This window comes from Stegastes partitus, unplaced genomic scaffold, assembly GCF_000690725.1.
Source record: "Stegastes partitus isolate 25-593 unplaced genomic scaffold, Stegastes_partitus-1.0.2 Scaffold689, whole genome shotgun sequence".
Lineage (NCBI taxonomy): Eukaryota > Metazoa > Chordata > Actinopteri > Pomacentridae > Stegastes > Stegastes partitus.
The window spans coordinates 323876-344764 of record NW_007578420.1 but is presented as its reverse complement, the minus strand read 5'-3'; the positions used below and the strand labels follow the sequence as shown (position 1 = coordinate 344764).

The following is a 20889-nucleotide window of genomic DNA, read 5'->3' as shown; positions in this document are numbered from 1 at the left end:
CTATAATGTATAAAACTATTCATAACTTACTTGGTACCCAGTGAGTAAGCTTTCAAGATTAGCAAACAGAAAAAATCTATTTGGTAAAGATGAGACTGAGATGGCTTGATGTATATACATATATAGAATTTTTAAAAAAAAAACAAAAAAAAAATCTATTAAAGAAAACAAAAGACAAACAAAAAAGCATGTCAAAAAACACAAAGTTAAGCACTGGTATTTATTAACAGCAACCCTATCCTGATCTATGTGTCTGCTTTTCCTAATGAAATGAAGCGCGATCTATATACTTCACGTACTGGTGATCTAAGTCACCTTTCCAACCCAGCAACTGCTCCATTGCAGGGACTTAATGGGTAATAATTAAATTAAGTAAATGAATAATGGTGTGAACAATGTTTTATTCTGCTCCCTTACTAGAAGAAAAAAATGATATGACAAAAAATAAATAAAAAAAATAAATGAACAAATCATAACCCAACATTCAAGTCAACAAACATAAAAAAAAAAAAGGTGGAAATAAACATTCTGATTGTTTCCCTTTCCCACCTGAGGAAACCCTTCCACACACAGGTTTACTTTTTTCCTACAGCAGAGTCAAAAGAAGAAAGAAAGGAGAGAAAAGAGAAAGAAAGGAGAGGGAGAACGAGAGGAAAAAAAGTCCCTCATATTCTATAGTCAATTAGGACTCAACTGCCCAGTTCTCCAGACAGTTGATAGTCTATACCAAAGTAAAATATTATTTGTAGATTGTCCAGCAGGAACTCCTCTTTCTTCTTCTTCTTCTTATTTTTTTAAATTTTTTTTTATTTTTCGTAGTATATTTAGAAGGTCATACCTTAAGGGATTAGTGTGTCCAAACTCAAAGAGTAGTCCACTGAAGGATGATAGAAGTCTGTCCAAACAGAAGATCCTGTGCACACAGAACCATCTAGAGCAGCATTAGGAGAAGAGCAAGAATGGATATTCGAAATTTTTTCAAGAAAGTATTGGTCATTGCTTATAGTAACAATAAGTTAGCTCCAGCCCCCCAGCTAACAGCAGAAAGTCCCACGTAATTACCAAATGGTCCCTGTTTGACTCATAAAAACCTGGCACTCTGTGGGAGAGAGCCCCCTGTACAGTAGGCAGCCTGAGATGCGTGCTGTATCTGCATGTCTTACCTTGTTGTTTTTCGGTCAAAAGTTACATCTCAGCTCTAAAAGAACGCTGCTACTTAGCTAGCTAGTTAGTCTGAAATGCAATGTGAAGGTCCTGGCTGTTAGGTGTGCACTCCTCCTCATACTGTCTTTGGGATGTCTTCCTTCTGGAGCATCAACTCCAGCATCAGATGCACACCGTGAGAGGGGAGAAGCTTCTACTGGAAAGGTGAGTCTCAAGGATTTCACAGGATAAAGTCATTTGTGGTGCAGACAGTCTTGGAATTTTAAGGAAATTGATATGAATATGAAATATGAAACATTTCAGTCCAAGTGCACCAGACTTATTTACCTTGGGCTTTTATTTAGGAGAGTACTGACTGGAAAGTGGAGATAGCCAAGAGAGAGAGATGGATAAGGCAAATTTGACTAGTCCAAATATTTTCAAGAGTACCTAATATATAACTCTAATTTATGTAATTAAGCAATATTTTTTTTCAGGGCTTAAAATTACAACCATTTTACTCACATATGTGCTCAAAATGTAATCTGTGCGACTTCAAAATATTTGGGAGTAAAAAACTGTGGTGTTGTGAGTGAAAGTCATGGCATCACTCCTCATACTGTCTTTAAAAATGTAATGGTGTCCTAAAACATTTACACAGTAAAGTATTGCTGTTAAATTTGTCCAAAAAGTGAAATTTCTCAGTTTTTGTTAGTTGTTTGTGGAATTAAACTCACACTCACATTCTGTGCATCTCTTGGGGGCTAAGCCCCCCCTTTCCTTAAAACCTAGTGACGCCCCTGGTCACATCCCCGCAGTAATTTCTTCAGGTCGATGAATGCTTTCCGCCGTTTGTACAGCACTGTGGACACGTCTCTGAAGATCATGATGGTAGAGTTGCCGTACTCCAACTTTTTTTGTTGTCGGGCAGCTGCGAGGATTTTCTCCGTATCACTGCTACGCAGCAGACGAATGACCAGCGCCCGTGGTCTATCATACTCAGCTGGACGAGGTTGCAGGGTACGGTGACACGTTTCAATTTCAAGAGACATGTTTACCTTCAGAATCTTTGGTAGGCATTCTTGTAGAAAGCTTACACCATCGCTGCCTACAGCTCCTTCTGGGAAGCCCACCAAGCGTAAGTTGTTTCGCCTGGCTCGATTTTCCATGTCATCAAGTTTTCCTCGGAGCTCTTCAATTGCGGCCTTCGTCTCTTTCTTGGAATCGGTGACATTCTGCACGTAGAGCCACAGCGGTCGCTTCGTATTGCATTTGTTTAGCCGAGAGGTCAGCCAACTTTTTATTGATAGCTGAGTGCTCGCTAAGTATTTTTTCCACTACCTTGTTTATTTTACTGGTCCTCGACCATATCATACACTACTCACAATAAGTTAGGGATATTGTGAGAGTTTCAGTGGATTTCATACATACAGTCTTTGTTTCACTTCAGAGATTTCTGGGACAGGGAGGCTATTGTATTGGGGTGATAGACACNTAATAATAATCACAACGGTTACAATAGGGTCCTTGCACTGGAGTGCTCGAACTCTAATGAAGAATCAGAATAAAGAATAAAACACACAAGAAATAAATATATATATGACTATATATAGAGAGATAGAAATCAGCAAAAATAAAAAAATCAAATTGTCAAACAGTGCAAAAGGGATTAAAACATCCATCCATCCATTATCTATACACCGCTTAATCCTCACTAGGGTCGCGGGGGGGGGGGCTGGAGCCTATCCCAGCCGACCCAGTGTGAAGGCAGGGGACACCCTGGACAGGTCGCCAGTCCATCGTAGGGCCACACTTAGAGACAGACAACCAAGCACACTCACATTCACACCCACGGACAATCTAGAATCACCAATCAACCTCAACATGTTTTTGGACTGTGTGGGAGGAAGCCGGAGAACCCGGAGAGAACCCACGCTGCACAGGGAGAACATGCAAACTCCGCGCATAAAGATTCCGGTGCCCCTACTGGGACGCGAACCGGCAACCTTCTTGCTGCGAGGCAACAGTGCTACCAACTGCGCCACCCTGCAGCCCTAGGAGGATTAAAACAAATAAATAAAATAATATTATATGTATATATACAAGGTGAAAAATAACCGGTTGGATTGTTTATTGAGTCTACTGTCTCAGGTTCAGCAGGCAGACAGCCGGAGGAAAGAAGCTCCTCCTCATCCTCTCTGTGTTTGCCTTCAGGCAGCGATAATGCCGCCCTGACAGCAGCAGAGAGAACAGTCTGTGGCTTGAGTCGGTGGACTCATTCGCAATCTTCCTGGCCTTTAACCTGCATCGTTTGGTGTAAATGTCCTGCAAGTTGGGGAGGGTGGTTCTGATGGTGCCCTTAGCCGAGTGGACCACCCTCCTCAGGGCCAAGAAGTCCTGCTGGGTGCTGCTTACAGATAAACACAGTGTAAATGTAAAATATGCTATGATTTATTAAAATGTCAAAAATCACGCAAGCAAGTATCCAACTACAAACACCTTTATTGGCACAGAAAGTTGTTTTTTTAGAACAATGACTGAGACACAGGACAGGAAATCAGAATTGTACACAGTAAAATGTTAAAATGTCACCAGAGAACTACAGATGAAACCATTTAATTTTCTTGTAACACCAATAAAACATGTATCTTTTTTTGTTTGAGCAAGTAAGTACAAAGATGTAAAAAGTCACAAAAGCTACAAGCCGCACGACATTTACCATCTGTACTTGTGATTGTAATTGTTGATGTCATCGTAAATGTTTCCTAATGAAACTTGGTGAAGGTGCGCATTTAATTTTGCAACAGTGACGCTGACGATAATAATGACAGTGAGGATAATGAGGCAAATCAGGACAGTGATGCAGATGTTGAGGGAGCGAGCAGTGGAGCCGTAGTGTCGGGCTCCTTCCAGATCTCCAACCACCTTCCGGTCTCTGGCCTGAAATGACCAGAAAATACTGGTTTTAGTACTATATTGATAATTATGTTCAACCTTAACGAAAATAAAAACTGCCAATGTTGAAAGCATACAGTGTCTGAAAAAGCTTTAGATTCCTATTTGTAGCAAATGTGATTCCTTTCTCTCTTTGTCCTCCATTCTTCCATTTAAATATATGGTTTTATGGTTCCAACATAATGTAAATATCTGCAGCTCATCAATTTTTTATTTTAGTATTTCTTTTTTTTTGTTGTTGTTGTTGGTGTTTTATCATTTCATTATTCTGTACATCGTTGACAATTTATTTATTTTTTTTCGTTTTTATGTGCTCTAATAGAAGCTTGGCACATGAAAGATGTAACTTCCTATGAATCTCAAAATCGGTCCACATAAACTCACCTTGATGGAGTAGATGAGAGCTGCCAGTCCGAGGCAGCATAGGTTCATGTAGGCAAAGTTGAAGGTGGACCAGATGATGTGGTCCTTGGGGGGCTCCGTGGTGACGTTCACAGTGGTGTATTGAACCATTGTAGGGCCTGCAGGCTGTCCAGAGGACCCATCATACGGCCTCCCCTGCAGTGGAACTGAATCACTCGGGTAACCTTCAGGATTCATCACTGTGAGCTCAGTTGCAGTTTGAAGTAGAGCCTGTAGAAATCTGTTGAAGAAGTGACGCGCGACCGCAAGTACTGACTTCTCTTGAAGGTGTTTGGGCTGAGTAGAGGACAGTTTTTTTTTTTTCCACTGTAAACCAATCATGCAAAAGCAAATACAACGTACTTGCATTTGTGGTTTCTCTGATGAAGACAAAAGCAGTCCAGGAAGTTTTGCTTCCTTTAAACGTATTTTGTTTCTAGCAGTAAACCTGCAAAAAAAATAGCAGCATGATGAGAAGTCTTTCTTTGAATGAGATCTTCAGAACTTTATTTGGGTCAGCTTGGACCTAACAGCAGAAATTATTACATTTTAGTGAACTCTAAAGCCCTTCACAGGTGAGCAAGGAGCTCACTCATGTAGGATCACATCTGTTGTGGTGCAATTTGATGGAACTTCACATTAGATAAAATGTTTATCATATATGCAGTATAAAGTACACTGTAACATAGTGAGAATGTGAATAATTGCTAAAAAAAAAAAAAAAAAAAAAAGAAAGTAATGCCCGTGTGTATATAACCACTTTTTTTGAGNGATGAAACTTCACATTAGATAAAATGTTTATCATATATGCAGTATAAAGTACACTGTAGCATAGTGAGAATGTGAATAATTGCTAAAAAAAAAAAAAAGAAAGTAATGCCCGTGTGTATATAACCACTTTTTTTGAGTCACAAACCAGACAAATGAAAGTTGTACTTCAATTCAAGATGTACTTGCTGCACTTTTAGGAAATATGAATTGAATAACATAGTTCAAACTTGAATGTAGACAGCAGTAAAGGAAACAGAGAAGAGTGTCTTTTTAGATTTTTGTACGACAAAAACAAGTATCTTTCAATCAAAGTTAAATAAAAAAACTGCCTTTATCTGTAACCGTAGTATCTGTAGCTGTACTCGTGTCAGTGCACTCACAGACATGACTGAGGACATAAAACAACCAGGAGAAACAAGGCCATGGTCTTCCTCATACTTTGTGTCTCTAGACATGCCGTAGAAATGTAATCAAGTTAAAAAAAAAAAAAGAAAAGAAAAATTAGATCTTTCTTTATATTGACATGTGATCTCAGTTTTATTTTTTGGTGCAGGGATGGACGTGTTAGTTACCAGTTTTGAAATACAGAAGAGAAGAAGAAGATGAAGGAAGAACCTTTGCTAAAAAGGCTCAAGTGACATATTGCATATTGACATTTGGACTAAATACTACAAACATGACAGGATGCGTAGTTTGTGTGAAGAATTGGTATCTAGAGGGACTTTGTCACCCAGACTTATTCTGTTTTTTTAAGGGCGTGATGTACAGTAGATCAAAGAGACTAAAACAGTTGAAATCAGTAGTTCAGAAGGTGTAGTATAAAAGAAACTGCAGGTGGGTACGTTTATAGGTCACAGATAGGCAGATGTGTAATGTTTTAACAGATGTGCACTCTGAACAAGTAAATCTGTTGTGTTGCTGCTTGATGGAAATGCACATTAATGTTTATGTGTACAGTGACATTTATAAAGACAAGTGGGGGCAGAACAACTGTAGACAAAGGCAAACTGATGATAAGCTTCAATTACAAATTTATTAATTCAGGCACTCAACACGTCGCATCTGAAGCAGGTTCTCAACTTAAACATCCACAGAAAACAAATAGAAGGGTACATGGACAATCCTGTAGGTGATGTGGTCTTTTCACAGGACAACATGCCTTTGAAATGTCACATTTTGTAATATTCTATTTAACCCCAACAAACTCACACTTTTACAACTTTCGGTTACTAATGACGCTAATGTACAGTTTACCTCCACACTGTTAAAAACTACAGTTACTTTCACCAAAATCAAACAGAACAAATCACATTTGTTTTTTTCTTTCCAGACAAAGTTTAAGGTCATCTGTAAATTGTAGCTACAAAAAAAGGCACCAAAGATTGTCTTTTGTTAATTTCCACACGCCAAAGCTTGCTCTTTATCTGATAGTAAATAAACACTCATTACCATTTTCAATAACTGAAAAACAACTGCCTGCAGTGCTCTCAGACTTTCAGTGGTTTAGTCAAGCAGGAAGGAAACAAGCCCAAACTCAGTTTTGCTTTTCGTGAAAACAAAAGTAAAGCAAAACAGAAAGCCAATCCTGCAGAGCAAACCCAGTTGTTTTACCAGTTTGAATCCAGTCTCTCACCAAAGCAGCTGTCAGACTTCAGTCTGCAGTACATCTCAGGCGAGGACATGGGTACACACAAGTTTTTTTAAACAAACATTATGTAAATGTTGATTTGTTTTTATTTTTTAACTAAAGGAAAGTGTATCATCACAACATAGTAGTGCACACAAATCTGAGGAATTATTGAAAACAATCAGTAGCTGCGGTTAGTTCATTTATTGCAATCAAGTCAAAAGTAAAGCTGATTATTAGATGATGGATGGATTGATTAAATTACTTCCAAGGCGTTGTGTGGTTCAAGTCAAGTGCTATAACCAGAGTCACGAGTCAAAATTACATACACGCCAAGAATCCTGTTCATTTTATCCAAAACTGCAGTTCAACCAGGACAAATGTACCTCAGAGGATTTCTACCGAGCCTTCTGGATGTTAATGGCGCTGAGAAGTTTGAGGAAAAATTAACTGCTAGGAATGACGGACTTAAAAATGAACTAAACTAAACGTCAACTCTACAACACCATTTAACCATCAGAGTTGATGGTAAATGGTAGGTTAAGTCTAATCTTGATCCTGGTCGTAGCACTTGGTAGGCCATTGGTGCATTTGCTCTGAGTGAAAACTGGGGGGGGGGGGGATCTCTGGATGCATCACATCTTAGAGGACGCAGCGACGGCCGAGGCACCTGGACGGCTGTAAACACGCACAGCTGTGTTCTGAGAAAGACAAAGTGACGTTTAGAGAAAGAGTGATGAGCTTTTTAATGCAGAGCATGCAGTTTCTACCTGTGTAACTCTGAAATACTGACATACACAGAAAAACACTTCATTTCTACCCTCAGCATTTTGTGGCTGATATCTGTCATGAAATTACATGAGAAATTCTTTATTAGCTAGATTTTCTCTGTTATCTCTCTTTTCCTGTATCTAAAAAAAGTGCATATTTCAAGGAGGGTTTTATTGTCCATTTAAAAATCTAAACGTCAATTTTGTTTGCACTGAAACAAAACGTTTTACTTTCATGTGGACTGACTGTAACTGTAATTTAGGTTGATGATGATTCATTAATTTTTTTGGATAAATGGTTACAAACACTTTGAAAGAAAATTCTACGCTTTAAGTTTAGAGACAAAGAAAGAAATCTGACATGCTTGCGGTCCTCCTCCCCTGTAATCCTCTGACCTTCCTGGGATGAGAATTTATAAACCCAAATGTATGTAGCAAATGTTACAGCAATGTTTGTCAAGGTATTTCCCTCTGAGCCAAAGTGGTGGATAAACTGACCACGATGGCATCCCTAAGAGATGGAGCGCTACTTAATCCTGAATGAAGACTGGAGACTGGAGACTTTACCTTGGGGGCCTCTGCGTTGTACTTGTTGAGAAGAGTCTGAACCCTGTTTCCGTAGTCTGGATGGACAGCCCTCAAAGTCTCAACCTACAGGAAGAACCAGAAAACAAAACTTAATCATTAGTTTCTCACTGCAAGTAAAGTATTTTCTGCCATTTCTGCATTTCTTGTACTTCCATGCACCATGCAGCATTTAGAAAAAAGGCAAACCAGAATCTGGTAACAGCCAGAGGACTGTGTGGTTTTATGTATGCAGTCTGATATTTGCTTTGAAAAGTAGTTTTTGTAATAATAAAGATATAGGAGTAAATCTAAGCTTCAGGGGCTTAACTTTGGAGTCTCTCAGAGGCTGGCAGCATTTCTCACATTTGGTGGATCATTTTTTGCAAAGTTAAAGAAAAACTTTGCAACCTGACCACAGTGCAAAACTAAGCTGCAACTTTCAGCGGAAAGATCCTTCGATATAAAACCACCGGGGTTTTGTGTGGTTGACTTTCTGTGGTGGAAGGGCAACAGAAATGGAAACTAAATGTCTAAATGGAAAATACCAGCTTGGTAAACAGCACTGGTGTGAAAACACAAGGTTTAGTTTGGTGCTTTAAAACCTTGATGAATGTAGTGAACATTATTTCTCATGACAACTTACATGCCTTTAAAAAATAAAATGAAAAGATTTAGGGCATTGAGCAGACTGATCACTCCTTTTCCCAATACTGACTAACGTCACTGTACTGCACAACAAGAAACATAAATGTCTTTTAATGTGTATAGAAGTTGCTATTGCAATGGCTTATTCCAAATAAATAAATAAAATAGAAAAGTATATCCATAAGGCTGTCTGCAAATAAATAAATAAATACAAACACATGCTACCTGTTCTGATAGTGAGATTAAAACGTGTGAAAGGTTTATTCAGTGGTGCTTTCAAAGATGATGTACGGTCACCTTTCTAATGTAATTAATGCCTGCTGCCCTGCTGCAATGTTTCCATTTTGTTTTCTGTCTTTTATGTTTTGTTCTTTTTTCTTCAGTCCTGATACTTTGTTGATTAACTTGCTTTGTGGCTGCAAAGCACTTCGATGCTGCCTTGTGAATTAATTGTGCCACACAGTATGAACACATTTTCCTTTCCTCCACCCACAGAACAACGTGTGGTTGGCATTTCCTTTTGTGGTTGTCCAAGCTTTACATCCTGTATTTGCAGCGTGCACATACATGCAACTGCTTCACTCACCCCAGAAGTTCATTATGATTCCACAAAATATATATTTGCATTTTATGCAATTAACATGTTGAAGAAAATGTTCATGGATTTAAAACCATTTCCATATTTTTTTCATTTAATCATTTTCTTTTTTTAAACCAATGATACATTTGAAAAGAAAACTGCTGTGGTTCCTTCAGTTTCCCCTAATGCTGTGTGGAAACCCAGAAATGAAGTGGACTCACCATGCGTTTCTGGATGAAGAGCTGGGCTCCCTTCAGGGCTCCTGCCAAGTTTTGGCAAAGTCTCTGGCGCTCGTCTTCATTCAGCACTTGGGTGTAGAAGGTGCGAACCTGAAATCGCACACAGAGAGATTGAGCTCCTGATGAAAGAGGATCCCATCAAAAAGAGATTCATTAAAGGGTCATTCCATGCCAACTCCCCCAGGGCCTCCCAGTTGACGTGGTGGATTTTCTTCAAATAAATCAGGCAAAAACTTCTACCTAAACCCTTGACTCTTGAAAAATCACACAGCTCTACTCCAAATGCTTTTGGAGTTATGAATTTTTGAAAATATACCCTCGGTGTTAAATTTGATAACTTCAGCATCTTGAAAGCCTCACCAATTGTTTATTTTATTTTTTACAGGATTTGGCAGAATATTTTTTTTACTGAATATCCCAGAAAGCTCAAGAAAAAGCTGGAACTTGTAATCATGTCAACAGATCCATGCTTATTTTTTCTACAGAAATTAACATTTAAAAGGAATCTATAATTTGTTATCAAAACAAAAACTTTTTCATTTTCAAAGCTTCATATTTCAACTAATATTCTCTCAATTCCAAATAATTTTTGTTGTAAGTAGAAACAACTTAGTTTTGTCATTTTAAATAACGATACCAATAATGAAGGAATAATATTACGTGTTTAACTTAAAAAAGAAAAGGAAAAGAAAAAGAAAAGAAAAAATGTAATGGATATGAAGACGCTTCCTTGAAAAAGTTTGAAAATTAAAACCATCCTTTCTGGGGGGAAAAAAATGCTGTTAAAATGTTCAAAAAAGTGGATTTTTCAGCTCTAAGGCCAATTTTAGGAAGACCCAAGACAGTCAATTTTTGATGCAGCACCAACTGATATCTTGATGTGAAAAAACTAAGTTGTTTATACCCACAACAAAAATGTTTGGAATTAAGTGAATATTAGTGAAGATATTAATATTTGAAAATTCAGGATTTTTCATTTTGATGAGAAATTAGAGATTTTTTATGTTTTTATTTTTATTTTTAATTTCTGCAAAATTTAGATTACAAGTTCCAACTTTTTCTTGACGTTTCTGGGATATTAAGTGAAAAAAAAAATTCTGCCAAATCCTGTGAAAAATAAGCAATTGGGGAGGCTTTAAAGATACTTTAAAAAGAATCGTTGAAGTTATACAATTCAACACAGCGGGCTTATTTTCAAAAATTCATACTTGAAGAAGTATTTGGAGTCAAACTGTAGGCACGGAATGACCCTGATGTGCATTTTATACAGAAATTGCAAAGATGAGCTTTATTTCACATGTGGTCCTATTTCTACAAACCTATCAGGAGCTTTGCAAATTAAGGGTTCCGCGCCAAAGCACAACAAAAATCCAAAGTTGAGTTTCATGGTTTTTTTGACAAGTGTTTATGATCTACTAGTTCATGACCGAGTGGTCCAACCAACATCCTACTAGTAACGTCACAGTGTGACTTTGAGGTTTGGCCCACAATGGTTTCGGCATCAAAATTTAGAAGCAAACTGGGCCCAGCCACAGGAACTGCTGAGCATTATATGACGCAAGTAGCTGCACGTCTTTGCGATTCAAGATGGCGGACAGCCAAGTCCCAGGCAAGTCCCGTGAAAACTCAACTCGTAGGTACGGTAAGGTAAAATAAAAAATTAACCACCAACAAGCATCTATTTCTACCCCATGGTCCTCAACAATATCTCTCGTTTCGTATGATGTAAATTCTTCAATGCTGTTTAACAAGACAACCCTTGAATCTGTTTTTTTTTCTCAAAAAGTAGTAAATGTGGTTTGACCCACTTTGGCACCAACCCCATCAAATATACGTCTAACACTAAATAGCTCTTACATACTGCTCCTCTATCCAGACATCATTATCGCTGTCGTTTTAAATGCTACAACATGTCTGAGCTTTTCCTTCTGTCTATATGTAAAAGAGGTTAAGTGGATTTCATAATCTGTAAGCACCACACTGATGTTATCATAATATACAGTTGTTACTGCAAACATGCTACGCTAAAAAAGGAGCAACAGTTGAACTCATTTGGAGTTTTGTTGCCTTTTTTTAGTTGCTGAAAACAGCCCTCATGAAATGAGGAAGAGGGAAGCTAAAGAGTCAATTTGTGGGGTAATTGTGAAAAAAGCAAACAATGAGTTGACAGAGACCACAGCTCTGCAGTGACGAGGGGAATTGCAGAGTCCAAGGTTTGGCACTAATAGTGGCCCCTCTTACATACAGGTGCTCATTTCATCCATTATTGATTTGGAAATATTGATTCATGTTGATTTAAAAACAATATTGAAACTGAAAACAGAAACATACCTACAGGTAGTTGTTTTGCAGTAACACAATAAAGACTGCATGACCCAAAGGTGGAAAAGTGCAGGAATGACTGAAAGGGTTAAAGCTTTAGCTCCCAAAAAGTCAGCTGATGATAAATCATCTAAAACAACCATCTTGGAGGAACAAATCTGAAATCACAATTCTGTTTAAAATACAAGTCTTTGAACTTCCTTTTTCACAAAGGTCAAGGTTTTTATTAGCTTTACTGTTTTTGTTGGCAAAATGGAATACAATTACCCCCAAGGGGAATAATAAGGAAGACTGTTTTGAAATAGTATGTTTTTTGCAAATAAACAAAGATGTTGTAAACAATTATGGAAGCTGTGAGTTTGAATTCACAGAAAACACACCTATAAAGCCTGCTGCATTATCATTACCTGTGTGACATTATCTTCATCCTCGGTGTTGTAACGGGTCACATCTGGAGACACCTTGAACTTGGACTCCACAACTCGAGGCTGGGTCTCCGGGGCACTGAAACTGTTGGGATAGTAATTTGGAGCTCCACCTAGAGATCAGACAGACCACACACTGATGAGCCAAAGAGGAAGGGAAAAAATGCTGTTGAAGTTTGAATTATGAAAAATACCATAAAAATGACTGAGACATCTACAGAACAAATTATAAGAGTGGATACCTCTGAATGCAATGACAACATGGTGCATCCACAGTCAGACACTCGTCACTGTGAAGTCTTAACGTTTTCAAAATGAGGATTTATATTTAGTTTTAAAGTTTTCTTTTTTTTTTTTTGGTTTCCATTTCAGTGTTATTGACTGTGGTTAGCCTGTATTCTCCACAAATTTACTGGTGTTGGTTTGTAAGCATTCAATACAGTTCAAATGGCGACATCAGCTGGCCAAAACTTAGTATTGCACTAGCATGGGAAAGAGGTCTCATTGCTGTCCTTGTTGATATTTTGTTCATTAAAGCTTATATTACAAAAACTAAGCATTTTCATTTAAAAATCCACAGCGCTGCTTTTAAATGCAAAAGCAGACTGACAGGCATGTACTGTACATCTGAAAAAAAAAAAAATATTTGAAAGGGTTACATTGATGATGTGATTTTTGTTAGATGTTGTTGCAACACTGACTTTAAAAGATCAATACGATTACAGTCTTCTTCAAAACTAACTTGTGCATGCTTTATCATCATCATCTCAAATGTTTTAACTCAATTAACCATTAACAAGAATGCTCCAGGATTACTTGGGTACTGCCAAAACTTAAATACTATATGTATTTACACTTGTATAAACTAAAATCACAGAATTATACAAGATTATTTATTAAGCCACAGTTGCCACATCTGTACTATGACCTACCCTGGTTGTCAAACATGCACATCGGACCATCACGCTGGTAGTTGGCCACACGGGCCCTGTAGGGGCAGTTAACAGGGAGCTGCAGGTAGTTGGCCCCCAAACGGTGTCGATGTGTGTCTGGGTAGGAGAAGAGTCGGCCCTAAACAAGGACATGGGAGATGCAGAACTATAATGGCAGCAGTTTTTTTCAGATTGACTTTCCAAGTCAATCTGACTTTTAAAAAAATAATACATCAAAAGAAAACCTTTCGTTGTGTTACCTGCAGCATCTTGTCAGGGCTGGGCTCGATGCCTGGTGGCATGTTGCTGGGGTCAAACGCCAGCTGCTCCACCTCCGCAAAGTAGTTAACTGGGTTCCTGTTGAGGACCAATTTGCCCACTGGGATCAAAGGGTATTCTTTATGTGACCACACCTGGACCAAAGAAAATAACAGTCACTTACTTTACTTGAATCTTCACAAGGATACTTTTGCTTAAATATCTTCAAAGGCTTTGTTACAAGAAGTAGTTCTATTCTTCACTAAAAATAAAGAGGAGGAATACATTTTGTGATGTTCCCATTTAACCTGATAGATTCTACCTAGGTCTGCAGGATTATGGCCAACAATATTGTTTAATACTCATGATTTATTCATTGATTTTAGGGATAAAATGTGTTTGTTAAGCCTGAAAAAAAAAAAATACTTCATAACCCAGATTTGTTCTGTTGTGGAGAGATGCAGTACCTTAGTGAGGTCAAACGGGTTGAATTGAAACCTCTCAGCCTGCTCAAAGGTCATGACCTGGATGAAAAAGGTCCAGGATGGGTAGTTGCCATTGGCAATTGCATTGAACAGGTCTCCAATAGCATAATCTGGGTTGGTGGATGCCAGGCGGTCTGCTTCCTCCACTGGCAGATTCTTTATTCCTTGATCAGTCTGAAAAAAGAAAAAAAAAGACACAGGACATGACACAACACGCAACAAAGCAGTAACTGTAACTTGGTTATAACTTGGTTTCAAACTGACCTTGTAGTGGAACTTGCAATAGACAGGTTGGCCATCAGCATTGATCAGTTTGAAGGTGTGCGAGCCGTAGCCGTTCATGTGGCGGTAGCCATCAGGCAGACCTCGATCACTGAACAGGAAAGACACCTGCACAGTAGACATAAGACAGAAAACATGAGAAAAGCGCTGTAAGGCTTTCAGATATAGGCCATCAAATAATTACTGCAAGTTCAATTAGGATGAGCAACAGAACACTGCAACACAAGGATATTTTGTTCATTTTTAATTGAGACTGTTCACGCCAAGTGCCAAATAAATAATGATTCTTTGTGAAATATTCCTGTAAATACTCGACTAGGCTCTTCAACATTAGCATCAGGCTCAGCAGCAGCTACCTGATGCAGAGACTCAGGCCTCAGACTCCAGAAGTCCCACACCATGTCAGGGTCCTTCATGTGGGTTTGAGGATTGCGCTTCTGAGTGTGGATGAAGGATGGGAACTGCATGGGGCAAAAGGCGCAAGTCAATATGATTTGTTTTACATTTGATTCATGTTGACAAAAATAACAATAAGTCTCAAAGGTGTTTCGGATGATACTCATCTTACCATAGAAAGTACAAGGCCTGGTCTATGTATGTGTTTGTTTCTTCAGTAAACTTATAAAACTAGATCTCCAAACTCTTACTATTAACTATTTGCATGCTTGAGAGAAGAATACAAATTGATGTGCTATGCCATTATGACCCTCACATACTAAATGACTGCAGATCAAGTTGTGATTCATGCATCCTTTACACTCACCAGCATGGCGTCCTTGATGAAGAAAATGGGGGTGTTGTTGCCGGTCAGGTCCCAGTTGCCCTCTTCGGTGTAAAACTTGACTGCAAAGCCTCGGGGGTCTCGCACTGTGTCTGCGGACCCCGACTCTCCAGCTGTAATCAAATACAAAGCAGACACATTTCCCTCAGAAACCACTGAAGTAATAAGTCAGACTTACAGTGATAAATCCAGTGAGAACTTCAACAATTAATGAAATAGTCAATCCACAGAAAATATTTAAGAAAATATTATGATGATAAATTAATCATTCAAGTCATTTTAAAGGGGAGAAAATAAGAAAACTTTGATGGTAACAGCTTCTGAGGTTGATTCATCAGAAACTTATAGCCTGAGTTATAAGGGAGAGGCTGGTGTTTGCAGCTGATAAAATGAGTGCAGCTACTCAAAACGCTCATCTTGAAGTGTGACTGGCATCATGCACCGTCCTGTGCTTCACACTAATCTTGTTAACCACTCGAGCCACAAGTGTGCCAAACTACACATTCAGAGCACAACCCAGGTGGTGACAAGAGATAAAGAGATAACTGGTGTGGTGCGAATTCCATTGAACCAACAACCATGAAAGTGGCTTTTATTTATTTGTGCTTTTATTCACCTTAATGATCTGTATATGTCTTGTTATTGGTTTTTATTTTTATTTAATTTTATTTTGCATAAGTCAATTTAGACCCTTGTCTTGCACAAAAATCTTTTTTTTTTTTTTTTGTAAACATGCCAAAGCATGAATCATACACATAAATGCATTACATGGTTCTTCTTACCCACAGTGGAGAAGCGGATAGCGATAGGAGTTGTCTTGCCGACATGTTCAAACACCTTGGCCTTGCAGTAACGAGAGATGTCATGAGTGACCTCGAAGTAGCCAAATGCTCCTGCACAATGGAGAGAAAAAAAAAGTACATGTCTCTGTTCATATCAGCTTAGATATATCAAGTTCACATATTTATGCTTGACTGCAGGTTATTACAGTATATCAGCACTGGGAAGAACATTACCCTTTCCAGAGTAAGTCAACAGACATCATTTGTTCAGTATGTGACCAAAGTCTATGACCTCGATCTGAAAGGCTTAGATAGATTAGCATTTGTCTGAAGCTAAGCCACAAACAACAAGAATCCTTTTTGTCTGCTTTTTTTTTTGCTTATTTTGTTTATTTTGGTTGGTTAACATAGTTGCAGCTGCACCAGTGTGATTTTGTGGTGTGTGTACATAGGTTTGAACACTTTCCAGTATCAAGAAACAGGCTCTGTTTCCCAGTAATGATTCACTTGAGGTTAAAACAGGTTTCAAAAGCATTTCTACAAACTTTTTTTTTTTTTTTTGGTGGGGGGGGGGGGTAATTTTACAAAAAGTAACACGAAGAGCAAGTACATGTGTACATGCCATTAGGACCTTTTTTTGTGTAGACAGCAAAAATTTGGAAAGGTTAAAACATTCTAAATATGCTGTACCCTTAAATGGATATTAAAGTTCTTCTTTTCCTGCCAGCAGTCATCTCTTTCTCCTCAGACTGGGCAGGTCCCAACCACAATCTCCTGTAGGTAAAACACCAACCAACTCTGGATAAATACCTCTCACGGCCCTGCTTCAAAGAAACATAACTATAGTTTTAAAGCCTATATCGATCAGTACCGATGATGGCAGCTAACGCACAGTAAATGTGTACAGCTGTGAATAGCTCATCTTACTGGTTTGAACTCAATTGAGGAAAGTACATTTTACTTGATGTACCTGCTGCTCCGTGTAGAATTCAACCCAAATAAAGCAGGAGCACTTCCTATGAGTTTCAGGAATATGTAGCACATTGATGGTAAATGTCATTCTGACATTGTTTCGCCAAGTTATTAGAAATACTGTGGAAAACAACACAGTACGCAGTTTCTTTAACCTTTTAAGTTGCTTTTATCCTCCTAAGAGTCAGTAGTGGATACTTGTTAATCTACAATTAAAGAAGCATCTTCATTTGCTATGTTTACAAGTAGTTATGTTTACATTTAGTATGACTCACCATAACACACTGTGTGCATCCATGAGGTCTAACAAAAAAGCTGAGTGCATTCCCTTCCTCATTTATTTTTTGAATGAACTTTTGTTGGTCATATTGCCCTGTGCTGTCTGTGGTTGAACTGAAAGCTCACTGCTGCAGAGTGTTTGGACACTATTTAACATTTTACAAGTTTGACCTTCTTTGCTAGATTAAAAATGGGATTATCAATATGAAAAAAAAAACTTTTGCCCCTGAAAAAGAAAAAAAAAGAAAAAAAAACTGTTGTGCACTTCCGTAATTGTACCCACATTCAATAATCGACCTCTACCAAGTCTGAGGACTCAGATCTAATGCATCTTTGCAAAGCACATTTTCGCCATTTACTGACAGAACAAGTGGAGCAAACAACAATATTCTTTTTGCAACTAGAAACAGTCTGTAGTGCCTTCAGTGTGTAATGGTATCCGGGAATACCAAATTTAGTGCTACATAGAAGACACTTGTTCCTGACCACACCCACCTGCCCCTTTGGCATGCACCACTCTCTCAGGGATTCGTTCCCGGTCAAAGTGGGCCATCTCATCTGTGAAGACCACATCTTGGACCAGCAAAGGGCCTCTTGGTCCTGCAGTTAGCAGGTTCAGCTTGTCTCCGACGGGATGGCCACCCCCTGTGGTCAGCACATCTGGTCTCTGATACCAAGAGCGTCCACATCAAAACATGAATGAAGCATAACTCAAATACACATTAGTTTAACATAACATAATATAATATGAACAGCAAGAAGCCAGTCTTACATTTGGGAAGCTGAAACTAGCACATTTGTGCAGTGTTACCTTCAATAAACAACTAAAGCAAATATTCAAATGTGTTGTTCATCAGTTTATCTATTAATCAATTGCAGTTTCAGCTCCAGTGTCTGGATTTTTTCCAACATTGGGCTGAAACAAGTAGTTTCTATAACAGCTGACTAGAGTGACAAAAAAAAAAAAAAGAAGATTTTTTGGAAGCAATCACATGCAAACAACTCACCAGTGTTCACGAATAAGAACTTATATGGACATACCATGAGGCATCAAAATCAAACTTTCCCCTCTTGTTATACATGTAAAGTCGTCTTCAAATTTATTCAGAACCTCCCATTAAAGAAGGAAAAAAACAACTGTCACTGAAATAAGTTGAAACTGACAACAGTAATAAATAAAAATGTAATGAAAATCATGACATTGCTTTTGAATTGTGGTTCAACAGAAATGTTAAAAAAAAACAAAAAAAACAAGCCAACAAGTATGATGGGACCCGTAAACTAATATTTTGTTAAACAACAACAATCACCCCAATCAAGTGTTTTCTGTAACTCTCAGTCAGACTTCTGCACCTGTTGACAGGTATTTAGATTTTGGCCCACTGCTCATCAGCAAAGTGCTCTAATTTGTCTGGGACAGTTTTTTTTTTGTTGTTTTAATTTTTTATTATTACTGTTTTCAACCACAATTCAAAAGCAATGTCTTATGTCACTAAATTATAATTCATCAAATTTTTATTTATCATTACTTTTTCAGTTTCTAGGTATTTGAATGACTATTGTGAATTTTGCCTTTTCTTGAATGGAAGGGTATGAATACATTTGAGGACTACTGTAAACAATGGTGCACTCTGCTGAGTATGATCGTAACACTGCTGCTGAAACCTGCTCAGCTCTTCAAGTTGCATGATATATAAATTCTGATACATGTACAAACCAACATGCAGTGGTTGGAGGGGGGTGGACTTGGATCCTTTATGCGGCACTAGCTGTTAGCTTTGCTCTCGTTACATAACTGATAGGGTTAGAGTTTAACAGCACACCTCTGGACAATGACCTACTTCATATCCTTGCACTGAATTTCGTGAAGAAATCTGAGCCGTTTGCATGTTTATTTTGCGACTGAAAACATCGCAAAATTAAAGCCAGGGTGCGACGCTTTTTTTTTAATGCGTGTGAAATGTCAAGTAAGGCTACTTGAGCCTGTAAGCTAGCAAACGAGCCCCTCACGATAGTGGCGATATAAACGGACACAAAACAAAAAAGAACGCTAAACTTCACAGACAGCATTTATTAGCTCGTCTGGAAATATCAGGAGCGAATTATGAGCAACAGCAGGCTGGAGAAGCCCCCTTAGCTCTATGGCTGTTAACGTTAGCTTGTTACCCCAAACGACCTCTCACCCATTTACTCCGAGACGAGCGGTGCTGCGCAGCAAAAAAAAAACCCAGTGTGTATACAGACCTGAGAGCCTCTGTTCTCCTTCCATATCTTCATCTGGTCGGTGCATTTATCTCTGTTGTCAGCCATCTCGACAGGTCAGTGCCAGCGGACGTTTGGGCCACACACCGTGCAGGAGATGTTGCAGAAAAAGTCGTTATCTATTTATCCTGATGCCTGAAAATTTCTTCCTGGACTTCGGTCAATAAGACCCCGCCCCCTCCTGCACCCTCTCCTCTGATTGGCTGAGAGAAGCGAACTGACCTACTTTTGCCACTAAAAGGAGAAAAGCCCAGCAACACAAATGCTGCCCTGAAGGTGCAAAATTCACAAGATCGCAAAACAACCACCTCATATTTGGAGGGGATCAGATATTTAAAAGTGCACAAGGAGGTGATTTGATCAAGGCTGAATTTTTTTAAGGATCTTTGCTTATTTTAACTAGTGAGCCCTCAGTAGACGGACATAGTTGCACAATGTATGCATGTTTACCTGATTCTGTGTTTTACTGTGCACCTATTTGAGGATGAACTTGCCTTGATTTTGCTTTAAAATAATACATAATGTAACAAGAGCTTAGTCTGTCATGTAACGCAGATGATCAGCTCATCATCAAGCTTTGCAGAAGCCTGATAACAATCCTGATCATTTGAATCAAGTGTGTTAGAAGAGGGAAACATCTAAAACATGCAGGATTGTGGCCCTCAAGGACCAGGATTGGACACCCCTGGTATAGAGACTTTTCACACTTAGACACAAACTTTGCATTTTGCACTTTGTATTCTTATTCAATTTCTATTTAATTACTAACCTTTCTGTAATTGTGTGTATTTCTCTAAACCTTTGTTTATTGTACTCTGGCAAAACAGTTTCCTTTAGGATGAATAAAGTTGATCTTATCTTATTGGCAGAAAAAAAGTATGTCCGGATATCTCAATATGTTGCAATGGACTGACTATAATTTATGAAAAAATTGTGCAAAAAATTAAGTTTTCCTTTAAAATTTCCCACCACATATGGTTAACAGTGAAGTACAATAATCACGCTCAAACCTCACTATTTCAATTTAGAGGAAAAAATGTAACTTTAACATCTACAATGTCATGCTAATAAGGCAAGCTCCATCTGCTTCAGAAAATCATCGATCAAAAGCTTAACAATGGCTACTAAATGGATATCGTGTTGAAAGCTTTTATGAACTACTGTCTCCAAAGTCAAGGATTAACTCTAAATCTCAGCTTATTCTTGACATTTCTTCAATGATTCATTTGCCGCAAAGTAAGCTCATAATTGTGCCTGTTCATCTGCTGCGTTGATCCATTGATGCCACAGCAAACATGAACACATCTACCTGCAGGTACCTCGGTATTGCATACAGCAACTGTAAGAGGTGACCTGCTGTATCTTTGCAAATGTTTCTCCCTGAATTTTCTAATTTACATTTTATCACAC

General features: G+C 38.4%; 2 protein-coding genes across 2 annotated transcripts; both read right to left on the bottom strand.

Annotated features, from left to right (window-relative positions):
* Positions 1–3627: 3627 nt before the first annotated feature.
* Positions 3628–4873, bottom strand: ifitm5 (interferon induced transmembrane protein 5). The gene is made up of 2 exons (XM_008290653.1): positions 4483–4873; positions 3628–4083 (listed from the first exon to the last, which is right to left on the bottom strand). Exons 1-2 carry the CDS (start codon positions 4867–4869, stop codon positions 3859–3861), a joined length of 612 nt encoding a protein of 203 aa, XP_008288875.1. The 5' UTR covers positions 4870–4873; the 3' UTR covers positions 3628–3858.
* Positions 4874–6284: 1411 nt separating this feature from the next.
* cat (catalase) lies at positions 6285–19666 on the bottom strand. The gene is made up of 13 exons (XM_008290652.1): positions 19462–19666; positions 17713–17884; positions 15967–16077; positions 15167–15297; positions 14760–14864; positions 14386–14511; positions 14104–14295; positions 13639–13791; positions 13379–13517; positions 12429–12559; positions 9682–9789; positions 8236–8319; positions 6285–7599 (listed from the first exon to the last, which is right to left on the bottom strand). The coding sequence occupies exons 1-13, from the start codon at positions 19525–19527 to the stop codon at positions 7534–7536; spliced, it is 1584 nt and encodes a 527-aa protein (XP_008288874.1). The 5' UTR covers positions 19528–19666; the 3' UTR covers positions 6285–7533.
* Positions 19667–20889: the final 1223 nt, after the last annotated feature.

What these genes read in the sequence shown, in the direction of transcription:
- cat (XM_008290652.1), bottom strand. Translation starts at nt 19,527, where the DNA reads ATGGCTGACAACAGAGATAAATGCACCGACCAGATGAAGATATGGAAG. An exon ending in ACCCGTTTGACCTCACTAAG is followed by an intron (nt 13,792 to 14,103) that starts GTACTGCATCTC and finishes TCTTTGGTCCAG; the next exon opens with GTGTGGTCACATAAAGAATA. An exon ending in ATGAAGATAATGTCACACAG is followed by an intron (nt 9,790 to 12,428) that starts GTAATGATAATG and finishes GTGCGATTTCAG; the next exon opens with GTTCGCACCTTCTACACCCA.
- ifitm5 (XM_008290653.1), bottom strand. Translation starts at nt 4,869, where the DNA reads ATGCAAGTACGTTGTATTTGCTTTTGCATGATTGGTTTACAGTGGAAA. An exon ending in CTCTCATCTACTCCATCAAG is followed by an intron (nt 4,084 to 4,482) that starts GTGAGTTTATGT and finishes TGGTCATTTCAG; the next exon opens with GCCAGAGACCGGAAGGTGGT.